The sequence below is a fragment of the Haliotis rufescens genome, unplaced genomic scaffold, assembly GCF_023055435.1.
Source record: "Haliotis rufescens isolate VD_foot unplaced genomic scaffold, xgHalRufe1.0.p SCAF_85, whole genome shotgun sequence".
Lineage (NCBI taxonomy): Eukaryota > Metazoa > Mollusca > Gastropoda > Lepetellida > Haliotidae > Haliotis > Haliotis rufescens.
This window is the reverse complement of record NW_025964378.1, coordinates 1,347,185-1,372,094: the sequence shown is the minus strand read 5'-3', so window position 1 is coordinate 1,372,094 and position 24,910 is coordinate 1,347,185. Positions and strand designations below refer to the sequence as shown.

General features: G+C 38.8%; 1 protein-coding gene across 1 annotated transcript; it reads right to left on the bottom strand.

Annotated features, from left to right (window-relative positions):
• Positions 1–436: 436 nt before the first annotated feature.
• LOC125377270 (innexin-19-like) lies at positions 437–14,587 on the bottom strand. The gene is made up of 2 exons (XM_048390178.1): positions 14,425–14,587; positions 437–2,145 (listed from the first exon to the last, which is right to left on the bottom strand). Exon 2 carries the CDS (start codon positions 2,137–2,139, stop codon positions 955–957), a length of 1,185 nt encoding a protein of 394 aa, XP_048246135.1. The 5' UTR covers positions 2,140–2,145; positions 14,425–14,587; the 3' UTR covers positions 437–954.
• Positions 14,588–24,910: the final 10,323 nt, after the last annotated feature.

The following is a 24,910-nucleotide window of genomic DNA, read 5'->3' as shown; positions in this document are numbered from 1 at the left end:
TTTGGACAAAATACTGTTTGCATCCTACACTAACTTAGAATATATTGCCTAACAGAAAGTATATACAGGTTAGGCAACGAATATAATCATATATACATATATGGAGCCCTAAAATTAGTGTATTTACCATGATCGACCTTCTCTACCATGTCGTCTGACTAAACCGACATACAGTGAGGGTATCGCAAACATGAAATATGCAAATTAATCAATCTAACTATTTACCAGTGTTAATAAATTAACGACTAACGAAACAACTAGGTCTACCTTTTCCACTAAGAACTGTCAAAACATGGTTTGCATTTACATGTATGTGTTTATTGTTCAATACGTTACTGACATTGGATAAAAATATACATGGAAAGCGGAGCTGAAGGATCAAACTTAAAAATGACTGTTCACGTACGAGACAAGTTTCTGGGCCTGGCTAGAATTAGGTGAAGTGAGGTGAATGGGGTTCAAGATTATTGAGAAGGTCGTCAAAGCAATTCGAGAAGTTTTTAAGGCCTGTCCAAAATGAGCACCGAACAGTAAATGCAAGTTAGTAAAAGGGAAATGGCTCCAATTTGCAAGCTACCTGATTGTCTTCATATCAGTTTGAGCCTGTCAGGCCATGCAAACAAAACATTGGGAAGGAGCAGAAATATAAAACACAACGTCGACACAAAGAAATAACGGCAAACTGCACATCAGAGTCTGGTACTTGTAATTCAGCATCTAAACTAATAAATAGTGAATATAAGGACACATAAATATATTTATATAAGGAGATGCATATATAACATGACGCGGTAATCAAGTGAATTCTTGGAGAAAAACAAATCTAGATTTCAACTTAGAGCTGACAGGAATACCAACTATGTTGAATAGCCACGAGAAATACCGAAACACGAAAACGTTATTCACAAATGCACGATTTTTTCGAGTTCCATGCACGATACATAAGCACTACTCTCACATAGTAGGCGCTTTCTCCGGGCTTTCGGCACAATGTGGTAGCGTCCTCATTGGTAACGCTGCTATGGTTCCTGTTGCTCCGGTTACGACAGCGCCACCTTCCGTTTCTCCTGTGTAGAGGTTGCGCTGGTTTTGCCATTCCCGTTCCTTCTCCTGAAACACCTGGTACAAATGTTGGGTAAGATCTGCTGCAACTAACTCGCTGGAATTCCGGCAGATCATAGACAGGATAAACACACCATCGATTCCGAGGAAACTGCTGATGAATCGTGTTACAGCGGGTTCGTTAGGGCGAGCTCCTTTGGAAGCGTTGACGTGGGCAGCTATCCTGCCATCTCTTAGGAACGGTAGGAAGAGAAATCCTGCCCACAGGACAAGATTTAGGATTGTGATGATAGCCAGAAGGAAGACCCAGTACCACAGGAATATGAACATCTTCTCATAGATTTCGGTGATTTGCAGAGTACACTGAACTGAAAATATCTGGGTATTCTGCAGGAACTGAACTTGAACATGGCAATATATATCTTTTACAAGTAATGGTTTTATGATGGAGTCAATATCAAAATCAGCATAGGACCCAACCCTGATTGCTAGGTATTGTCTAAAGTAAGTCGTCAGGAACATAAACTGAGCTATGAGATTAATACATGAGAGGAGCTTCACAAATAGGTACAACAGAGCCAGAAAGAATCGATTTCTTCTAAGAAGACTTCCAAATACCCGGGCTGCATCACTGAAACTGGCCTGGCGATTCTCCGGACTGGTCAGTTGTACACTCTTCAGGGACTCGACAGTTTCCTCCATATTAAGAGTGAGCAAGTGCTTGCAGCTGTTCCAGAAGATGTTTGGTACTTTGAAGGCGAGGGCTTGGAAGAAGAGTATGAGGGGTATCCAGAGGTGGAAGGAGGGAACAGAGGGAGGTTTTGTTTCGTCGTCATTATTAACAGACATTGATTTGTTATAATACATGTCCTTCAGAAAACACGATTCCTGTGTGTAAGAGATCATAGAGCTTGTGAATTCAGCAGGGCACCAACAACTAATGGGTGTAGTGATGTAACGTAAGGCGAATGATCCGACAGAACACACGACCAATAGAAGGACTGTCCAGAAGCCGTTGATGGAGTCAACATGATCCTGATCTACTTCACGTCCAAACCATGATCCAAATACTGCCATTTTTGTCTGAAAACAAGTAAAAATGATTAAGTCGAATTGGAATCGATCTATCTTTATATTTTATGTGCATATACTCAATATCCTTATAAGGTATAATCACCATAGGCCCATGTCCATAAATTCAGCACGATTGATGTTACTATGAGAGATGGATGCCGTATCTTTTACATGAACATTTCTAAATACAAGAGCGCCTCTCACAAACCTTGTATAGTTCATAAAAATATATTTTGATCTTAAGGCAGTCAAACATGGGCAAACCAATATAAAGTGGCACTCATTATCTTCAATTATTCCTTCATACACAATTTATGGAGTTGATTACAACGAGCAACACCAGGTCGTCTTCCAACATGTATCATAAGTGTCAGTTCATCAATTCTTAATTAACATAAAAGTCGCCTGTATTCACGAACCTTGAATGTATATAAATATTACACAACTGCTAGAAGTGATTTATATTCTTGATAAGACATAGTCTACCTGTTACTTTTGAATATCACTTTTGTTGATTATAATCTCCTGACCAAGTTATTTAAAAAGTAAAATATTTTCCCCTACTTTTTGTCATAATTATAACTGTAAGAGAACAATAATCTTTTTACATTTAAAACCCACGTTTAAATGATTGCACTGATCTGAAGATAACATTGCTTCAAGACTTCAAGACTTCAAGACTCTTTTATTCTGTAATAAAGGCTTCCAGCCCAGAGTACATGTGTATATAATCAAGTCATAACAATTTTAAGTTACAAACAAAAATTACAATCATTAAGAAGAGATCTACTATAATCATCAAGAGGAGGTGAAGCATTCGTAAACTGTATATAGAGTTGTCTCCCTTTAACCTATGAGATAAACCTGCCTTGCCTGCGTGCATTTAACAATATAAAGTGCTAAAGATTCTGACAAAGAATTATCTGTCATAACTTTCTCAAATTTGTCGAGAGTACAAAGATTACTAGTACAAATACTTGGCAAAAGCATATTTCTGAATTTGTTATACAAGTAACATGATGTAATAAAATGAACTTCATCCTCCACAATTGATACACTCAGATTATCAAAACAATATTTACATACTCTATCCTCTCTAGCAACACCTCCCCACCGCCCAATTTCAACAGCCAGTTTGTGGTTACCACATCTGAATCGACTAAGAACAATTCTTAAACTTTTACTCTTCATATTGTGCAAATACCTTTCAGTCTCCAACACTGATTTGATAATAGAATAATTATAAAGCTTACTTGTTTCACTTATAGATAGTGCCCATGTTTGTTTCCAACAATCCTGCAACCTTTCCCTACAAATTCTAAGGAAATGGGTTATGTAACCAACACCCTGTTCATACCAAACTAGACCAAATCCAAGTCTGTTCAACAGATATTTTATTCTAGTTGCCCATGTGGCTCTACCAGCCCCATCTAACTGATATAACATCAGATAGCAAGCCTTAGGATACCTATTTGCTTCAGGTATATAGATGTTCTGATATCGTTCAATAACTATCAGAGCTAGTGGTAGAGCGTCCGCCCGGAGAGCGGAAGGTCCGGGGTTCGATCCCCGGCCGCGTCATACCAAAAGACGTTAAAATATGGTACTTGTTGTTACCCTGTCTGGCGCTCGGCATTAAGGGGCTAAAACAAGGACTGGTCGTCTCGGAGTCAGTATACTGTGTCTGAGTGGGGTATTCATGTTAAACTGCGGCATGGTATCTCAGTGAGCTAGCACTATAAATCGGCATCAGCTCCTAGTACAAGCAGCCACACAAACACATACACGTACATGCACGTCGCTATATAAGTGCAATAATCTTGGACGCGACGTTAAACCCAATTACACCTCACCTTCAATAACCATCAAACAGAGAATTCCCTTCTATTCATTTACTTCACTGATTTACCCTGCTGAACTAGAAAAAGGAGACAAGTGAGAACGCCTCATCTGTTTCATATTAAGATCCATGCATAAAGATTCAGAGTGACAAAACACTCTCCACAGGACTGTATGACAAGAGGGATGACTTCAACTTTCCAATTCACTTTCCCTTTATTTCGAGCGATATTAAAGCAGCTCCTGCCTTTGGTGTTTACATTTCACAACCTTTCTACCATGATTTCAAAGGGCTTCACATAACTCTTGCCAAGAAACTGCTGGACCAAGGTTACAAGTCCTCAGTAAAGCTCTTAAAACGTTTTATGGTAGACAAAAGGAGGACATTTAGAACTTTGACGCAACAGTGACAAGAATGATGTCCGATGCAATTCCCTGTTGTGACTTGTACCATACGTGCCCGTGTGTTTTCAGGAGAACAATTAACTTGCTGTCATTTTTATTTGGATATGTGTAATTAGACATTGATAACAATTTCAACAGATATTTAATACATCTCTGGTGATAGCATTTGTATACTGTCATGAATTAAAGCATTAAGTCGGGCTTTTCTTGTATAGAATGTAAATTGATCATTAGTGAACATGAACCATTCTCGACTTACACCAACTGATATTTGCCACAGCAAAAAAATTTGATATTTAGACGGTTATTTATTGACATTGTCAAATGGAGTCTAAAATAGAATCTCTTGGGTTAGATGTGAACATTTGTACTTCACAAGTTGCTGATAGGGAAAGAGGCCAAGCAAAATGGTGAAAGATATCTCAGCAACAAGAGATATTAAAAATATACAGCGTACATCTCCCGTGGTAGCAAGTAACTACTACTAAGTCCAACTAAAACAACATAACACCACATAAACTTGCGATGACTGTGTCCTCTTTGTGATGTTGATTTAAAACTTGTGACTTCACTCCAAGGGTTAGAGTAGAGACAGTTTACCAACACATCCAAATACAATCCTAAACACTGCTCACAATAGTAAACAACCTAATCTTCTTCAAGTGGTTAGAATTGAGCGCAGTACAAGCGAACAGGAGTTGGGGCTCTACATGAATACATGAACGTCCACTTATCTTCGGGGGCGGTTGGGTAGCCGAGTAATTAAAGCGTTCACTCGTCACGCCGAAGACCTGGGTTCGACTCCCGATTTTAGGTCACTCACCACTCAATGTCTTCGTAAAAGCTGTACTTGTAAATTTTACTACATGCATTTTAACACAGTTCCTGCTACGATGGTTTCTTCTACATGTATCATTTACATGGGGAAAACGACACAATATTGTGTTTTGTTTCATTCATAATGGATATTATGTTACCTTACATTAAAATATAAGCTGATTGGTTAAGGAGTGGGCAACTATATTCCATGTAGCCCACTCAGAGACGGTGTACAAATTTCGTGTAGCCAACTGAGAAATCAATCGGATCACATCATGGGTAGCCTAGTCTCTGGGAACAACTGCAAACTTTTCTTGTAGGGTACCTAGACTTGGATGACAGCTGGGACAGAACTGATTTATTCCAATTCTGCTGACTCTTTGTCAGTTTGTGCATTCTACCAATTACAACATCCCGCTCTGACCAAACCCTATTTGAAAGACATTTAACAGGTTCCTCTTCTCTATTGCGTCATTTTGGGATTTTCTTTGACAACATCCATAATGATTTTTAAGTTGTGATCCCAATTGGTAAGAGGCAGGTCCATATCTGAACAAGAAAGGAGCATTATCACTACCCCCCGTCTTTGGGCACATTAGAATTTTGTTTGTTCATATAGCTGTAAATAAAAATGTTAACTGTAAGAAAAAGAGTCCTATACAGATATAAAATGGAGAGGCACTAGGGTCGCTTTACGTCATCAGAAAAAAATATCAAATGTGAAATTAAAACACACAAAAGGGCCCTTCTGTGGCACCAAGTTTCGAACTGTCTTGATAAGTATCTCTTAGATGAGCTTGCAAAATTCCATTCATGTAACTTTGTAGGTTCTGAGAAAATGTGTCCCCACTGGAGACACTATGCATAAAGTAAAACAACACGGATCAAGGACTGTAACTATGTATGCACAAACATATGTACTAAAGGAAGTAACTCTGGCTAAAAATATTTCAAGGCATCAATTTTCGAATTCAGTGTTGATAATCGGGGACCAACCATTTGATAATCTGGGGAGGGCCTTGGATTTTGTCACGAGATCAGATATTTTTCAGCTACAGGGGTTGGATGGGTTGGGGTAGGTGGCTTGGGGAAGCAGTTACACTGTCTCGGCCGAAACAGTTTCTATTTTATTCGTCTAACATTTGTACCAAGCCAGTGATAAGTCTCTGGGACAAAAGGTAGACTAGCGGTCAAATCGACTTGGTTGATGTCAATAGGCGAGAAAACACTTTCCATATTTAAGCATCTTCCCGAGGCAAGAGAGTTAACTGACTAGGCTGGAATTCCTGGGCTCAATCGTAGCGCCACCAGTGGTTATTACAAGTTATGTCCCTAATTAGCCTCTCCTGTGGACCAATTAGATTCCATCACTTGCATTTGTTTGAAACAAAATGGCGCGCCCAGTCAAGACGATCTGATCGATAATCAAGGTCTATATTGTGACAAAACGGGACTTACATCGCGAAGTGCAAACAAGTCACGTGAGCACCTTGATTAAAAGCATGAAAAGGTTTGTAAAATGTCTGTTGACAACGAGTTGGCGGTGCACATGCTTTGCAAATCCTGCAATCTGCACGACAGTTTACGAACCGGATTTCGATTTCGTTGCGCGATTTTGATTGGACCATGCATAGACTCGTTACACTGCAAACACTTAAACGTCGTTTTTTTCGTATAAGGTCATTGGACAGAAAAACGAAGTTATTTGGAGGCTTTCAAACCATCGTTTTTCCGTCCAAATAACGTCGTTATTTGACATCGGAATTTACTGGGAGAGAACTACATCATCAAGCTCTTCCCTTTTTGATTGACATTGTCAATCAAGCAACAGCGTCTTTCGGTATTTCTACTTCTCAGATTTCATTGGTCAGTTCTCTCGTGTTAGAATCCAGGCCCGAGTTTGACGCTGTACTCGAAGCGCTTAGCGGAAGTACTGAAATCAATCTTTCTGCCCATGCGGATTGTTGAATGCCTTGTTCAAATTTTCCGTTCTGTGCATGCGCGATTTCGCGTATTGTTCCCAAGATTTAATGTCACAACTATTTGACAATGATTCATAAACACAGTCTGGTGATCAGTTCGGAATCGTACAATGTCGGTTAAATTTATGGCACGTAATGTATCAGCGCGCTTTTCCCATTAACTTATACAATGATAACGGTAATAATTTTAGTCAAAATAATTAGGAAAGAGCAAGGCTCAGGAAAGTCTGAGTATAGGAAAAGGATTTACACTTTCGCAAGTTATATAATCGTCAAATACGCAAACGAATATCAACGGGCTTTTAAAACTTATTTTTGTAGAAGGTGAACTTGATGCATATTGCCTGATATTATATGCATATATATATATTTCCGATATTGCTTATTTTAATGTTTATTCATAGTTTTAAGATTCGTTCGCGTAACTGACGGGATACCACTTTCTCATTTGTTCATGATACTTAAGGAGTGTCCTGTTGCTGTAAACAGATTAGTTTCAAATTCCAAACTGGTGATGTCTATTGAGACTAATGCTTAGTCTCTAAAACTGAATAGTTTTGAAAGAAACAAGTAGCTCCATTGAAATTTAAGAGGAGCATTCTCTATCTTAAGAAGATCATAGTTACATGCAACATGCATATCCAACTGAAACTACCATCCCGCTCAAGGTCCAACAGGCCCACATTCACACAGACAGACACGGACACACACACACACACACGCACGCACGCACGCACGCACGCACGCACGCACATACATTTTGAGTTACCAATCCCTGAATTGAGTAGATGTGCGTTACGAAACTCCTCCAAGTCGTCATCAATATCGGTAAATGACTGTGATATTATTACCCATCCAAATACGCCGAATATTGTGCTTTCTTGACAACAAATGTTATAACTGAGATAACACCTTCTTAGTAAAGTACAGATTCTCGTACTGTTTTGGGTTGAGTCCCGTCCGGGATTTGGACCCACACTGTGAGTGAGGCACCCAGTCGCCAGCACACAAAGTCAGCGATCTAGCCCAGCCACCGAGGCTTCCACCAAAACTAAAAGTCGGACAACTGTTAGTCCAGATCAATTACTTTGCGTACCCCTCTGACAAGTGAAAAAGAGTACGGCTCCCACGGCCGAAAGCTTTGAACACACAAAGATTAAGAAAGTGGTCAACTGTAACAAATGTTATATTTGGATAACACTTTCTCAGTAAAGTACAAATTCTCGTACTTTTTAGTACTTTTTAGTTGAGATAATAGACGTGGATGGTTGATTATCAGTGGACAAATTAAAGCCAAAACTCAACTTATGAATGATTGGTCATGGGCAATGGACAATGGGCAAACGGAAGGCCGGGGTAATTAGCGCCAATTATCCGTCGGCTTCCCTTCTTTCGTTTCCTCCTTTGCTATCTTTTTACTTTTGTTGTTCTTACAGGTACATATATATGTTCTCTATCAATAGCATTTATTCATCTAATGAGGGAAAAAGAATATACTCCGAAACGTTGTGTTCCTCATAATAAAGACGTCGACATCCATACATTTTCTTCCTTATGTGTATCACTTCTTAATGCCCTTCAAAGACTCAATCTAGCTTTGTTTTTATATGCGGAGATATTTGCGTAGAATATAATATGGTCGTGCCTATAAAGATTTGGGTCTTTGTCTACATGAGCATTTAGACATAACTTTTATAGCTAAGGAAATTGCTAAATCTGTAGGTATGAAGTACACATTATAGCAAGCTGTGATCTATATTCACACTTTAGATATTCGTAATGGAGATCTGTAACTGTAGTTTATCGTAATTTTCCGCAACTCTCTCCTCCTGACCAGTTTAAATTTTTAGTGCATTCTGATGCCATTGTAAAATTCCAGGCTGCCCTTTCTGTGATGTTTTGGCGGCTGAAATCTATTGTGTTATAATAATCTCGGTTGCTGATATTAATATGTACATATTGTAAAATATTTACGATATTTCAAACGTGTAATTCGATGCATGCAATGCAATGTGAAAATGAGTGCGGATGCATGAAGGTTAGTTATAGTTATACTGCGATGGGTGTAGGGGAATGGTAGGAGGGTGTATGTATTTAAGCACGAATACCGATACTAGAGGGCGGATATAGTTATATATCGATGGATTTTGGGGAAGGGAGGGAGGATGAATGTATATAAGCAATGCGCATGGATCCATGATGACTGACGTCGACACAATGAGATGGTTGTAGGAATATGGTTGGGAAAGATGAATGCGGTTTGTGCGTGCGTGCGTGCGTGCGTGCAAGCGTTGTAATACGAGGGTTGGCGAAAATGTAGTTAGATGATTGTGTAAGTAAGTACAGTGGTTGAGGATGTGGCAGGTATGAGTATTGATACATGCAGACGTGGGGTTGGGGACTTGGTGTGATGTAACAACCAATAATCTCCTGTAGGAAAGAGCTAAAAGCACGAATAAAGATCACGAGATGAAACTGATGTATACATCTGGACATAGATTTGCGTAGTATTACTATATGTATTTTGCGCAAAAGGATATTGTAGGATCGACGCTGACATGCACATATAACCTATTCACCAGTGCTGTAATATTTAATTCATTTGGCTTTTTCATATACATCGATAGGAACATGAAGAGTCTGTCTGAAGACATATAGAAATGCATAGGATCTTTTGGATAGTTGTACTTCACGGTAGACTAACGCTTAGTCTCTGAAAATATAGTATTTCGATTAAATCGAGATACTGTATTAAAATTTAAAAGGCGCCCCAGTGAGATGGTAATTTCAGCCTGAACCTGTTTAACATCTAGGCTTGTTTCATTTGGGGCTAAAGCATTACAGTGAGGCGGAAGGGAAAATAATCTGGTTCAGGGACTGTGAGACAAACTACTTCACGCTCTGTATCGCCGCCGTGACCTTTGAGCTATGAAATTTGAGCCATCTGAGACAGCGACACGACAGCTGTTTTCACCCATCAGATACCAGTCACTACTGTCACTACTTCTCTCTCCAAACGAAAAAGGATACGTAAAATGTCTGAAGTGTATATTTATAATCCTTCTAATTTACTATTTAGATACATGTTTTAACTTTAAAGTAATTATATGTATCTCATGTTCAAAAATGTATCATTGGTATCTGTGATGCTAGTACCGTTTTCTCGCCATTTTGAGTTATTATGAATACCAAATACATGTCCTGAAATATGAACTTGTAAAAGAGCTCCTCTCTGAACCGTATGCAGTCTAACCCATTTAATTGGCGTGTATGGATATTATCCATCTACTTATACACAGTTATTATGGACATATACAGAATTTCATGGTACCTTATTATTAAAAAATTACCCGTGAAGATCCGGGTTAGAATAGGCCTTCAACAACCCATGTTTGTTCGAAGGCGACTAACATAATCGGGTGGTCAGGCTCGCTGACTTGGTTGATGCAGGTCATCGTATCTCCAGTTGCGTAGATAGATGCTCTTGATGTCAATAACTGGATTGTCTGGCCCAGACTTGATTATTTACAAACCACCGTCATATAGCTGGTATATTGCTGAGTGCGGCATTTAACAACAAACAATCAAACCTAAACTATTATGAAACACCTTCCAACAATGAGAAATTAAACTTTTATTTTCTATATATTTAGTTTCATTTACAAAATATTTTGATCCATAGTTTAATCATTGCGTTGATTTCTTGTCTGTCATTCAATGCACATGTTTAAATCCCTCACTTTGAATATTAGATTTTTCACAAATGGTTACGTTAGTGAGTTGCCTCGATCTCTGGTTACCTACTCACACGATCAGATCAAAATAATGTGTTTGTACAATCATATTTCAGTTTATTTAATTCATAATACGAAATTGATAATTCATTTATCACAGTATGGTTCATATTCATTTATATCACTTTCTGATGTTAATGTTTTATTGCAGAAATTATAATGTAGGAAGATACACAATTTGCCATTATTTGAAATGCAATATTTCTAAACTTTTAAACTATATAAAGTATAATATAATGATTAGAATGCCTGTAACGGGCAGTGTTTAAGAAAGAAATATTAGTCGATTAGTCCCATTTTTCATATATTCCCTTCAGTAGTAGTATTGTATATCTCCAGATAGATGTTTACATTGTAGTTCTCATTATTTGTGGATAGTTAAAAAAAAACACCATAGAAAATATATATTCTACCATAACAAAAGAATACAGAGTATACAATAACTCGCAATTGTTCAAAAAGAGATTTCAAATCACAATAACATATCTGATATAAACAGACTTGTGTGAGGTGGTAATGCTTTAATCTCTACATTGTGCCCTTGTTCGTGAGCACTTGTTCTATTCAGCAAACAGCCCAAACCCGAAACTCCACAACATATCCGATAACACTGACCCAGCGGGATTCTCCCCACACGTCAGTTCTCCATGCGACACTGACGCCCTTGTATGTCTCCCAGACCATAGAGAATAAATTTGAAAGGAATTCAGCTCAAGTCTAGAACGATTTGACAAGCCTAGATTGCCTCCATTCTATCCATGAAAGTAAGCATTAATAGAAATTATTGTTCTTGGCTCCTTTAGAGTATATTTTGTAGAATTCACATTTTTAACTACGAAAATGTTACTGACGCCGGTAACGAGGTCACAGGTCAGGCGTTCACTCGTTAGTTGTCCGATACGTTGTCAAGTGTAAGATCTTCCGGACGACCACTGCACTAGAGACATGTAGATTGCTGATGAGGTACTACGTGTTTGGATCTGAGCGTTAAACACTAAGCACTTACAGACAAGAGCTTACAATAAAATGTTATGGACTCGCGGACGGACTTGTGTTCAATTCAAGACGTACATGTATCAGGTTGAACTTCTACGACAGATATAACTTGGTTACCGCTTCCTAATTGTAACATTAACTGAACTTTACGCCTTTTATACACATTTGTGATGAGGCAACAATGCGACGAGTTCTAATTAATAATTTATTTGTTCACTCTGATGTGAAAAGAATTTCCAAATAAAACATTATTTTCTCTTATTTATTTTATATTACTTCTGCCATGCGACCGGCGGCCTGTAAACCAACCCCACAGTCATGAAAAGTGATAGACCAGAAAATAAAATTTCAAGACAGCGCCTTTCCAAGTGAAATTGCCAGATAAACACATATCGGAAAAAATGAATTTGTGACGTCTCCAACAGCAGTATAGAAAGTGGAGCTCCCCCCGATTGTCGGTGTTTTACTAGTGTTCCCTTGCACAAATCATTCATAGCGCTACAGATTTAGAAACTCCATGTTTCAACATGGACTCTGAGCTCAGGATTAGTTGCATATATACCTGAAATACGTGAGAAAAGTATCCATTACTCAGATCCCCCTAAAATGTATCAACGCTATGCGTAAGTAAGCAATCGGGTAGCCAAGTGGTTAAAGCGTTCGTTCGTCACGCCGAAAACCCGGGTTCGATTCCCGACATGGGTACAATGTGTGAAGCCCATTTCTGGTGTCCCCGCCGTGATATTGCTCGAATATAGCTAAAAGCGGCGTAAAACCAATGAGTGAACCATTCTTAAGAAATAATTCACTCACTCACTTTTAAGTTTGCGTCCTGGAATGGCTTTACAGTAAATGTATTTTCTGACTGAGTTCAAGCATCCCCTGCACATGCTGACAAACAAGCCTGTACTGCAGTAACGTTAAAGCACTGTCATCGCGCCGATTGCAACTTAGATATGAATATTGCTGTTGTGAGCCTATGCGACATGACAACACGTTGAAAGACGCAATTATGTAGTCACCTGAAACAGCATTTTATGAAGAATTATTTCTTAAGAAAGGTACACTCAGTGGTTACCCAATAGATTGAGGGAGTAAAACATATTGCAAACCAAAATAAAATTATGAAAACTCAAGTTAATGGCGAATTGTGATTAAATTCTCATGATCAGATATCCTTCATAGTCAATTCTCAATACTGTGTCTGAGTGTGGTATTCATGTTAAACTGTGCTGTATCTCAGCGACGTTAAACCCAATTTCACCTCACCTCAGACCAAGACATAATTAACCAGCATTGCAAATGTCGTGATCGGAAACAGTAAATATATAGAAGACAGAATATTAGTCACCTAATAGGAGCCCTAAGCTAATTGGTCAATGAGAAACAGAGTTATGTAAGTTTAAGGGCACATGCTTTCAAGACTGATCATTGATAATTGACTGAGAATTCTCAATTCTCTTCAGCCTTATCGTCTCAATTCCCTCCAGCCTTATCGTCCGTTTAGATCTATGTATAAAGGTCCAGAGTGACAGGAGGATGTCTAAAGCATTTCAATAGTCCTCCTTCCCTTCATGTGGTCAATATTACAGCAGTTCCAGCATTTGGTGTCTGCATTTAGTAACTTTGGAGGTACAATCGAGCATGGCCTTTCTATGAAAATTTCAAAGAGCGTCAAATTTATAGGGGGTGGTGCAGAGCAGGGGACCCACCCTTTTAAAGCATACTTATTATGTTGACGTATAAAAAACAACATATAACCGATTCATTTGACGTCATGTTTCGACAAAAATATCAAGGTTGACAATCTAATTTTATCCATTGAGCCTATGAAGTGAGTGAGTGAGTTAGTTGGATTTAACGCCGCTTTTAACAGTATTACAGTTATATCACGGCGTGTCAGCTTAATGTGGGAGGAAAGCCCGAAGTGATGCAGGTCTCAGACGTTTACCACTTTGGTGAAACCCACGAGCACGGGCATGGTGCTGACAAACCTAGAAACATAATCGGGGCGAACCGGGATTCGAACCCACAATCATAGGTTTTTTGGCGTGCCCAAGGGACGCAACTCTGCACAGCGAATCGCGGCGCCTTAGGCGACTGGGCCACCCGTGTCCCCTGATCGAGTATAACTATTTCACAACAAAATATGATTTAAAGTTTCTATTTCCTTCCATTTCACCCATTTGAGCAAAGCTGCTTTATAAAAGAAACCATACAAATATAGAGGTAACGATCAAACAGTGTTCACATATCCCGGAGTCTACATGGATGCTGAGTTTCTTTGATGATCTGCGTCACCCGCTGATACTGCATAATCAGCTCAGGAGTTCATAGCAAAGTGAAAATCTCCTGAACCGTGAGGGTTTTATTTCAGAAAAGTTTGAAACATACGCATCGTAATAACAGTAAGAAAGGGGACTCGTTACAATAGGAGTATAAATTGCAGTTACCGTTAGCAGCACTGTTTAGTGTTGACTCAGTTCGTGAAACCCTTCGTGGAATGTCCTACTTCGGCTGAGCTAACACGTCGTATATTTATCGCGAGGCGGCTGGTCCACTTGTAATCAAAATGGCTGAATGCAAGAAACACCATCAAAACAACTTCCTGCACATCACGACTGGCGCACATCGAACAGGGCATGGGTTAACCACTGTGTTCAGTGAGATAAGTATCAGTGTTATGACCACTGTGCTACCACAGCATACCACCACGCTACTGCATTTAGGGGGAACCCTGACATATTTTTTTTATCCTTTAGCTGTATTTTGATATTCAAAACAATATATTCTTTTAATGAGTGATTCATTTGTGTTTTAACGCCGAATTGAACCATATTACAGTTATATCACGGCGTTCCAGCTTAACATGGGAGGAAATCCCGAAGTGATGCAGGTCTCACACCTTTATCACTTCAGTGATGCCCACGAATACGGGTAAGGAGCTGACAAACCCAGAAACATAATCACGACGCACCGAGATTCGAACCCTCGATCATAGATTTCTGGCGATTTGTGGCGCCTCAGACGACTGGGCCATCCGTGCCCCCCTGCTTATGAGAAAGAGAAAGCACAGATGCGACTTAAAATGTCTCAAGAAATACAAATTGAAATAGTTAAAAAATATATTAGAATGTCACAATTATGATGAATAGTTACGAATGCATGTGTGATATCTAAAAATAGCTTCATTGGTTTGTGTGAATTTGGTGAGTATGATTTTAATCATCCAGACGACTTTACAACACTAACATCGCTCTCCGTCTTCTCGTGACGTGTTCGAAACACGCCAGTGGTGTCCCAATTCTAAGGGAACTAAAGTTCAGGGCCAACACCCAACAGCCAATGTCGAGTCGCACTTCTTGTCGCTCCGAACGCCAGCAGCATGAAAAAGTTATTCTTAGAATTTTCTTTCTCGAAAAGCAATAGGTTTTTTTATCGAAATAATGTTCACCATACAGCGGCTTGTGCCGGGATGAAACGAATGGTCACTAATAGTCACGAATGGCACGGGATGTGAATGTCTGAGCCGGTGTCCTGGTATAAACTCCTGGTATAAACTCCCTCGTACAAATTCTCCCCCCGGAGATTTTATACCGGTACAGATTCTCCCCCGGAGACTCTGTTCTGAAATAAAATCTCCCCCGGGCGGATATATTTCGCGCCCCCCTCAGTATAAAGTCTCCCCCCTGATTATTCGGTTTGTTGCAATGTCTTTAAGTACTATATTCTTTAAATAGTTATCTTTAATGTAAGGAGGGTTACATTAAAAAATATATTATGAAATATATATATGGTCATACTGAATTGATATTTCAGCATATTTTATTTGGTAACAGTACCTTCCATCCTAAAATAATTATAAGACATAATCATACCAAACAAAGGATGGGAGACAAGAGTCTCTACAGAGTTTGTTGTTTCTAATACAGTTGTTGTTGTCTGTATACACGTTTTTAGATTACCAGTTTGAGTCTACATGTGAGGTGAGGTGATGTGAAATGGGGTTTAATGTCGCGTCCAAGATTATTGCACTTATACGTACGTGTGTGTGTTTGTGTGGCTGCCTGTACTCGTCCGGACTGATGCCGATTTAAAGTGCTAGCTCACTGAGATACCATGCCGCAGTTTAACATGAATACCCCACTCAGACACAGTATACTGACCCCGAGCCGACCAGTCCTTGTTTTAGCCCCTTAATGCCGAGCGCCAGACAGGGTGACAACAAGTACCATCTTTTAACGTCTTTTGGTATGACGCGGCCGTGGATCGAACCCTGGACCTTCCGCTCTCCGGGCGGACGCTCTACCACTAGACCACGAAGGCGGTCTTTCTACATGTGAACACAATCGATGGTTGAAATGTTAGTCTAAGAACAAAACATGAACTAATTCTCAAGAACTTTGATGCATAAAGTTACCTTTATCTTTGATTGATTGATGTATTTTCAATCTTTATTCAGCACTGAAGAGGCCAAAGGCCTATCGTACGAAGCATTAAGTTTATGAATAATCAGCATTGATTTTGACTCCATAAACTGTCATTAAGTATTCATAAAGTATCAGGGGTCATTTCAACTTGCAAAATGATTGACATAGTCCCTTATAGAGCGTGGATTGGGCTGTTTTCCCACCCGATTGACTGATATTACAACATTCACATGGTTTAGAATGGTACAATGAATGGTAAAGCATGCAAATTACACTAATACGCGATATTTCATAAGAAAATATCAAATCTCCGGTGAAACATAAAACCAATATTTATGAGTCTTTATATGTAACGACTAGTATTATATCTACCTATATACCACTTTATGGTCTTATATTGCGGTAGTTAAAGAAAACACAGTGCTTAAAGTGAATTCATTTTCACTCCACATTCTCAACATTGTCTTTATCAGAAGTGTTTGGCAACTTTTGAACTGCATGGCAAGTATTTATAAAACGACCTGGGGAGGAATTATTCTGGGGGCGAATATATTTCGTGACACCGGCAAGTTATATATTCCTTTAGAGTGAGTGATTGATTTGGGTTGACCGCCGCTTTGAATAGTTTTCCGTTTATATCACGGCATGTCAGCATAACGTGAGAAGGATTTATTGCTGCTAATACATGGTTGCCTTTTTTTAATATGAGTCTAATCCTGTGTATTTCCATATATTTTGTTTGTTGTTCATTGCTCTTCTGTGGTTATTTACTGATTTTTTAAACAATATTTATTTCCTCTTGGTACATTGAAAAGGGATTGATGAACAGGCAGAGTCTATAATAAATATCTCTCCCCATCAAAATTCAGTGCATGTTTAGACAAATCGTGTGTTCACAGAGAAGAAATGATTACAGAGTCAACGATATGAAGCAGCAGTATTTCCTTGCCTAGGTTGACGTTGCCGAACAGGACGGTTCGAAGGTCAAATCCATTAACATAATAATAGCTTTCAGATCTAATCTCTATGTAATCTGGACAAGTTATTAGGTAGTGTAATGCACTTTCACTGAAAAAAACCCACATGAACATTCAGCATTATCGCCAACAAATCTTTCAAATTTGTGACCATTCTGATCACTGCATCCTAGTTTTAACTTTTAAATTATCTCATTTACGCGTAAACCAATATTTTTTAATATGTCGGGCACTTCTCATTTATAGCAATTATAAAGTGAATCTTAAAAAACCCTGAGATACTGAAGCTTCAATATTGCCACGCCAAGGCCAATCACTTTGTAAAGTTAGCCCAAGGTGTTTGTGGCTATTAGCATTCTTTATTTTTACATTGTTCATGAACAAATCAGGTAGGACAGTGACGTTCCGTTTTCTTGAAAATTTAATTGCTTCTGTTTGAATTCATCTTCCCAAGGCAAGTGAGTTAACTGACTATAAAAGTCCAGTTTCCACCCTTGCCGAACTAGGCTGGTATTATGGAGTTACATTTTGGCTTGACTAACGAGTCTATGCATAGTCCAATCAAAATCGCGCACCGAAATCGAAATCCGGTTCGTAAAGTGTCATGCAGATTTCGGTCGACTGCAAGATTTGCAAAGCATGTGCACCGCTAACTCGTTGTCAAGAGATATTTTCTAAATCTTTTCATGTTTTTAATCAAGGTGCTCACGAGATTTAATGCACTTCGCGATGTAAGACTCGTTTTATCACAATATAGATCTTGATTATCGATCAGATCGTCTTGACTGGGCGCCACCGTTTTGTTTGAAGCAAATGCAAAGATACGAGAGGTTGAATCTGATTGGTCAATAGGAGAGGCATAGAAAGGACATAACTCGTAAATAGCCACTGGTGGCGCTACGATCGAGCCCAGTAATTCAAGCCAAGTTCGGCAAGGTTGGAAACTTGACTTTTAAAGTCAGTTAACTCACTTGCCTCGGGAAGATGGTTTGAATTGTGAAGATTGCAATAATGCGGATATGCTTTCGGATTTTATATCGGAAGATGAAGTGAGACAGGGAAATCATGAGAACCGCGTACAGCCCCAGTACTAGCTGGGTTGCCAGCGGAGTTTAATAAGAATGCTTTGCACTTTCTTCCACAGACACATCTATTGTTTAATTCTATTTTGGGTACTGGAATTTTCCCAAATTCATGGAATGTTGGCATTATATTGCCGTTTTTTAAGAAGAGGGACACGTCTGATCCTAAAATTACAGGGTCATTTCACTGTTAAATATAACTGGTTGGAAGTAACGAAGTTATAACAGAAGCCCAAGCTAGTTTCAGACACGATCATTCGACTAGCGATAATATCTTTGTTTGAAATTACAGTCTTTAGCGCAAAAATATCTTCGAAAGTTAATTCATCGTTTTTGTGCTGCATTAATGAATTCCGAAAAGCTTTAGAATCTGTTGATATGACTAAATTATCATGCTTACTTTGACAGAAAGAAAAACATGGCACAATGTTCAAAGTAAATATATATCAAAATGTTTGTTCGTATGGGAAATGTTCAAACTGATGCATTTCAGACTTCCAGCGGAGTCCGACAGGGCTGTATGTTCCATCCACTGTTATTAATAAAAAAAAATGTAATCCGATTTGCGTATGGATATGGACGTATTTGCATTGACGTGCCCCGCAATACTAGAGATGATGTGTGTAAGGAATACGGGAGGGATCTTGTACGTTTGCTGTACATATTGTAAATGGACGATTTGCTGGGGATAAGGACGGATCATTTGATTGTTTAAGGAGGGTGGCGCTAGTTTGTTTGATTATGTACTATGCACAACTAGTATATTTGACACCATTTCCAAATTTGGCATACATACTTGCTGTGAATCAGATCACTTTCCTATCATACTTACCCTCCATGGATGTGATAGACAGGTCGATAATGTTAATGAAATGTATTTTAATATTTATTCCTTGATAAACATGGAAAAATTAAATATGTGATGCCTTTAAACATAATGTTTCTGAGTCATTGTCTGCACTTCACGTGGATAAGTTTATTCATTTATTGTCTTTGAATGTTGATTTAGCTGTTGATGCTTTGACAAATGCAGCACATAACGCACTAGTGGAGATAGAAAAATCATTCTAGAAAAAGACTCACTCACTCACTTAATGATGATATTACACAGGAAGAGATCGAATCATTCGAAAAAGATCTGAAGCAGGGTGAAGCTGCAGGGCCAGATGGCATTAAGACTGAGTGAGTGTTATGGTTTTACGCCGCTTTTAGCAATAGTCCAGCAATATCACGGCGGGGGACGCCATTAATGGGCTTCACACATTGTACCCATGTCGGGAATCGAACCCGGCTTTTTGGCGTGACGAGCGAACGCTTTAACCACTAGGCTACCCGACCGCCCAGAATTTAGTGAGAAACCAACAAAAAGCCAACAAGTGGTATACACCCAACAACCGTATTACTAAATTAACAAGGTTTGCAAAATCAATACAAATTACTGCACCGCAATTACAATGGCAGTAGAGAGGTAGTGCGATACTCAATTGCACTATAACATGTGAGAAAAGTGGAAATGACAATGACAAGAATAATAATCCCCTCATCGCAACAGTGGTCACGCTTCTCAAATAGGCCTTGGCTGAACACCAGGGTGAAAAGTGATCGACACACGAAAGTTGGTCTTGGTGTAATGTCAGATGAAATGTGAGATGAGACAGGGACGCGCCTGCTTCACTTATATAGTCTAATCAGCTTACCGCACTTTCTACACAGTGTTTGACCAGTCCAGTCTCACGAGAACAACACAGAATATCACACGTTTCTATAACGGTGGACATCCATCCATGTTATCCAGAAGTTTACCTATAATTCGAGCATCTAAGTATAATTACCTTATTACCACTGCTCACATTAAAAAGTTACACATTCCTGACAACTAATCTTTGTCCAAATACAATACAATGAACATCTACTGATTCTCAACAGAAACAATGTAATACAGTTACAATCACTGTGGAACAAGAAACTACATTGCCATATAGCAAGTTACAACTTGCTGGGATGCATTGAGGTGCGATTCCGCGATACTATCGCATTGCATTTCCCGATATCGACTTCATAATAAAGTAAAGAGACAACTACGTCATACCGATCCAGTACCAAGTTAATGCATATAATTATATATCAGACAATGGTAAACGATACTATAAATGGGTATTTACATTGTCTTGAATCTTTACAAACTAACTACCCTAAAACAATCACATGACCAGAAGTGTGACATTATTTAAATTAATTCCTTATTCTTCTGGCATACGAAATGTACAATGTAGGCTTTGCAGGTTGCAGTTAGCTAATAATGATTTTTTTACGCTCATAAAGCCAAGTCGTTAAGTAAGCAGGACCTAGCCATTTGAGATGAATGGTATCGAGAAATTGTCATTCGTAAAATACAAGATAAGTACAAAGTCAGTTAGTCAGTAATGCAATCGATTTTATTCTTAATACAATAACCTTTAACTTCAGAGATATTTTCTGATAGATTTTGTCTGCAACTTTGGGTCATCTTTCTTTCCGTTTTACCAGGAAGTGAACATAACATTCTTTATAATAGAATTACCGTCAGTCTTTCATTTAACTGAAAAGAGTCGAAACCGTATGTTTTTTGCGAGATTGTTTACATGTAATTATCTACCAATCTTAAAAATCAGAAATTCTAACATACTGATTGATCCTGGCAGTTGCAGAATATATCAAGGGAAGATATACGAGTCTCGTATTATGTTAATTGTGCAGTTCAAATGTTCATGTAGTTGGTGATGGGTTTCACTCTATTTTTAGTTGCTAAGCTCTTCACTTACATCGAAGCAGATCAATGCGCCAATTCGCCCAGCCACTGATTTCCATATTATGCACAGCGGCTGAGAAGATGATGTTCTTGTGGTTACTCGTGTTCACACTTTTCAGAATCAGTATTTGCGAGGAAGATAATATACAGCATGAACGATACATGCGACGATGGGATCTTGACGGGAAGACAGCTCAGGAACACACCACAGTTGGATGTTCGTCAGCGTGGTCAGAAGGACATTGTGCATCATTGTGTCGGACAACCAATGGTTGTACTTCCTTCTTCTACAACACCGAGACCCGTGCCTGTAAACTGATCGACAAGCAGATCTATAACTCAGACACCCTGGTTGATGAGACTCATTCACGGTACTACTGCAGTAAGTATTGAGTACGACATTTTAAAAGGGTACACGGTTATTGGCATTAGTGTTATTGTCATAGCGACTAATTTGGGACAACCATTGTCGAAAGAACATTTGATTCCGAAGGTAAATTACCCTGTAGTCATGACATGTATATGTCTCCATAACTTAACTGCATTTATTTATAAGAACCTCATCTCCGTTGTTAATCCTCACCAACATTTCTTTGTATTGACTGTCAACCAACATGGGCTACCATATCACTGCCCGTTAATTACTGTTATTTATTTTATGACATTTATTGCCTAAATTGATCATCCCCTGAGCTGTGTCGGTTCATCACGCCCATATGTCCCATGTCCAGAGCAACGTCATTGTCTCTTTGTCTGTCCATTACTATATATGTGTTATCAATACAATGTTTGTCAGCTTGGTATTCCGAGCTTTGGTGTAAGGATAACCTCGAGCAGGATGAGCTGGAGCTCCACTCACCTCATGTATGCCTGAGCTGGAAGGCCCGCTCATCGCTGTGTTTGTGTTGTCAGAGCAGGTATTCCGCTCATTGTGTATTTGCTGTTTATTGTTTATATGTTGTGCATAAAACGTTCCGGGAAGCGAAGCCGATTTTGTCCTTTATTCCCCCAAGAGCTAATTATGCTAATTATATTAACATGCGCGTTGACATTATGATAAAATATAGTTTAAGGTGTCTTGTGTGAATTGTTAAGAATTGACTACGATATTTCTTTTTGCCTTTCATGGATGTATAAACGTAAGATCCTGAATGCACACTGTCTTGATTACGATGATATGACATTTATTTGTTCTGCCAATAATCTAGAAATTATTCGCTTCCGAATTGTCAATATGCGGTTTCAATCACATTTACTACCTCTAATTGAAACAGCTGATTTGACATATATTGCGAAAGGTAATATTCATAGAAAAGTCCGTCTTTTTTTAACATTGTCGAAATGATCACATGTACACTCATAGCTTGCAAAATGTCGAGTTGCAGTTACCACAACATCCAAAGTATGTGTCGCAATACATGTTGGGCAGAAAACACTTTAAAAATCAACTGAGAGAGTGTATTTCACGTTTTTGAGCAAATACATAACCATACTTTGCTAAAAGGATATTCTACCATGAATTTGGAATTTACTCGATTCTGATTGGTCAATCAGAGGCTATTAAATCACAATAAACCCCCTCTGATTGAAACAGTTGGTTTGACGGCCGCATCACCACGGAAGCTAATATTCATAGAATAGTACTATTTTCAGTCAGTGTCGGTAGGCATATTTAAATAATTATATCTGTAATTACAGGTTACAAAATGCACAGACGCAGTTACTACAATATTCAAAGGATGTGTGGCAATACATTTCGTGCAGAAAACACGATAGAAATCTACACAGGGAATGATTTTACGTTTTTGGAGACACAGAGAGCTTGGAATTTTGGCGCTTTTCTATATACGACTGTGACGTCATTTCTTTCGCGTCACAATGAGCGATATGACGTCATAATGGTGACGTGCGATGTAGAGCGAAAGCCTTGCAGAGCTTGCTTTGTTTTCTTTAGGTATGCCCACCTCATGTCAGCTTACCAAGTTGCCGTGCTTATATGCTTTCAATGCCTGTCATATGTTACAGTGAAGTATTACGGTGTAAACAAACTGCTTGAGTATACACGGCACCATAATTTGTTCGGTGATTCCGTAATTCAGATCGATAACCCACTCAAAACACTGAACTCAACCCATGCCGCTTCACTCAGTATATTTGCTAACACCAAAGAGTTCGCATTTTATTTAGTCATGGTAGAATGGAGATAAACATACTGTGTTTTCAATGTAGAGCTAGGTTACCTGTAGATTTAACCGCGCTAAATCTACAGGTAACCTAGCTCTACATTGAAAACACAGTATGTTTATCTCCTAATTATCGGTATTTCCTTAATTGAGATCGACAACCCACTCAAAACATTGCACTTGACAAATACCGCTTCATTAACTGTGTTCGCGATTACTGTTGTCAAGGTTGAATTAGGACATAAACAGTGTATAAATGCAGAGCTAGGTTACATGTAAATTTCACCATGTAATGTTGAATAGGAAACGCAACGATACTTTTATCTTCTAAATATAACATTGATCTAAATCATAAAACCATAGGGCGATGGGGTAGCCTTGTGATATTGCTGGAAAATTTGCCCAAACGGCATAAAACAATACTCGCTCGCTGACCCATAAAACCATACGTCATCTGGCCAATGGTTAGACTGCTTATTTATCAGAGCTTACGTCCTCTTCAATTGAACATGAACGAAGCAAATGCACCTTGTTAAATGACAAATGGTTTAATATTTATCGATTAGAAACATGGGTATATAGTTGGTTTAATATTTAACGATTAGAAACATGGGTATATAATTGTTAACAATATATCGGAAGCGGATACCTGTGCAACCTTTGTTAATTCCGTGGTTTATTGGACAACAAAATATGATTTAACAGGGAAAGTTACCGAGAGGTGTCATATGTGGTGCTGCAAAGACAACACGTTCATTATCTGAGGCAGAAAAGACGTTATAACACGTGGATATGGAATATTACACTGAAATCTCGTTCGACCGGAACTCATTCAGTCTCCCAGTCGACTGGGTATAAAGGGTATAACTCCCTCCTAAACATGGCAAACTACATTGAAGCCTCTTTGGCCTGGACCCCATTTAACCCGCTACTCGGTTGCATAATCATTGCCAAGGAACAGCACCTTTCGACAAGCATAGTCGCCTTTTACGGCAAGCATGGGTTGCTGAAGACCTATTCTACCCCGGATCTTCGCGGGCATAATCGGATTTCAGTTGCATGTGTTGTATGTGATTGTTTTGTTTAAATGGCATGAGTGATATGATGAAATACCGAGCTGGTCTTAAACACCGAAAACAGGGGTGAACATGGCGGTCGTGGGAGAGCTGGAGTTTTGTTTGAAGCAGGATATATTGTAAGTCAGTACTTCAAGATAAACAATTTTGTTTCACAGACAATAAAGCATCAGTCAGGAGATACAGTATGTCAAGTGAAAATATTTTTTGGCAAAAGTCCGAACTAGACCACACAGAAGTGTTGAACTGCAAGAACAAACATCGTATGATTGGAAAGTTCTAGATGGGAATAATAGAAATATGTATTCATGGCCATTTTCCCTCAAATGTGCTTAAAAAATGCATTTTTTTTTTTCCGTCGAAATATTTTGCATTAATTTGCATATTTTGTTATTTACTTCAG

What these genes read in the sequence shown, in the direction of transcription:
- LOC125377270 (XM_048390178.1), bottom strand. Translation starts at nt 2,139, where the DNA reads ATGGCAGTATTTGGATCATGGTTTGGACGTGAAGTAGATCAGGATCAT.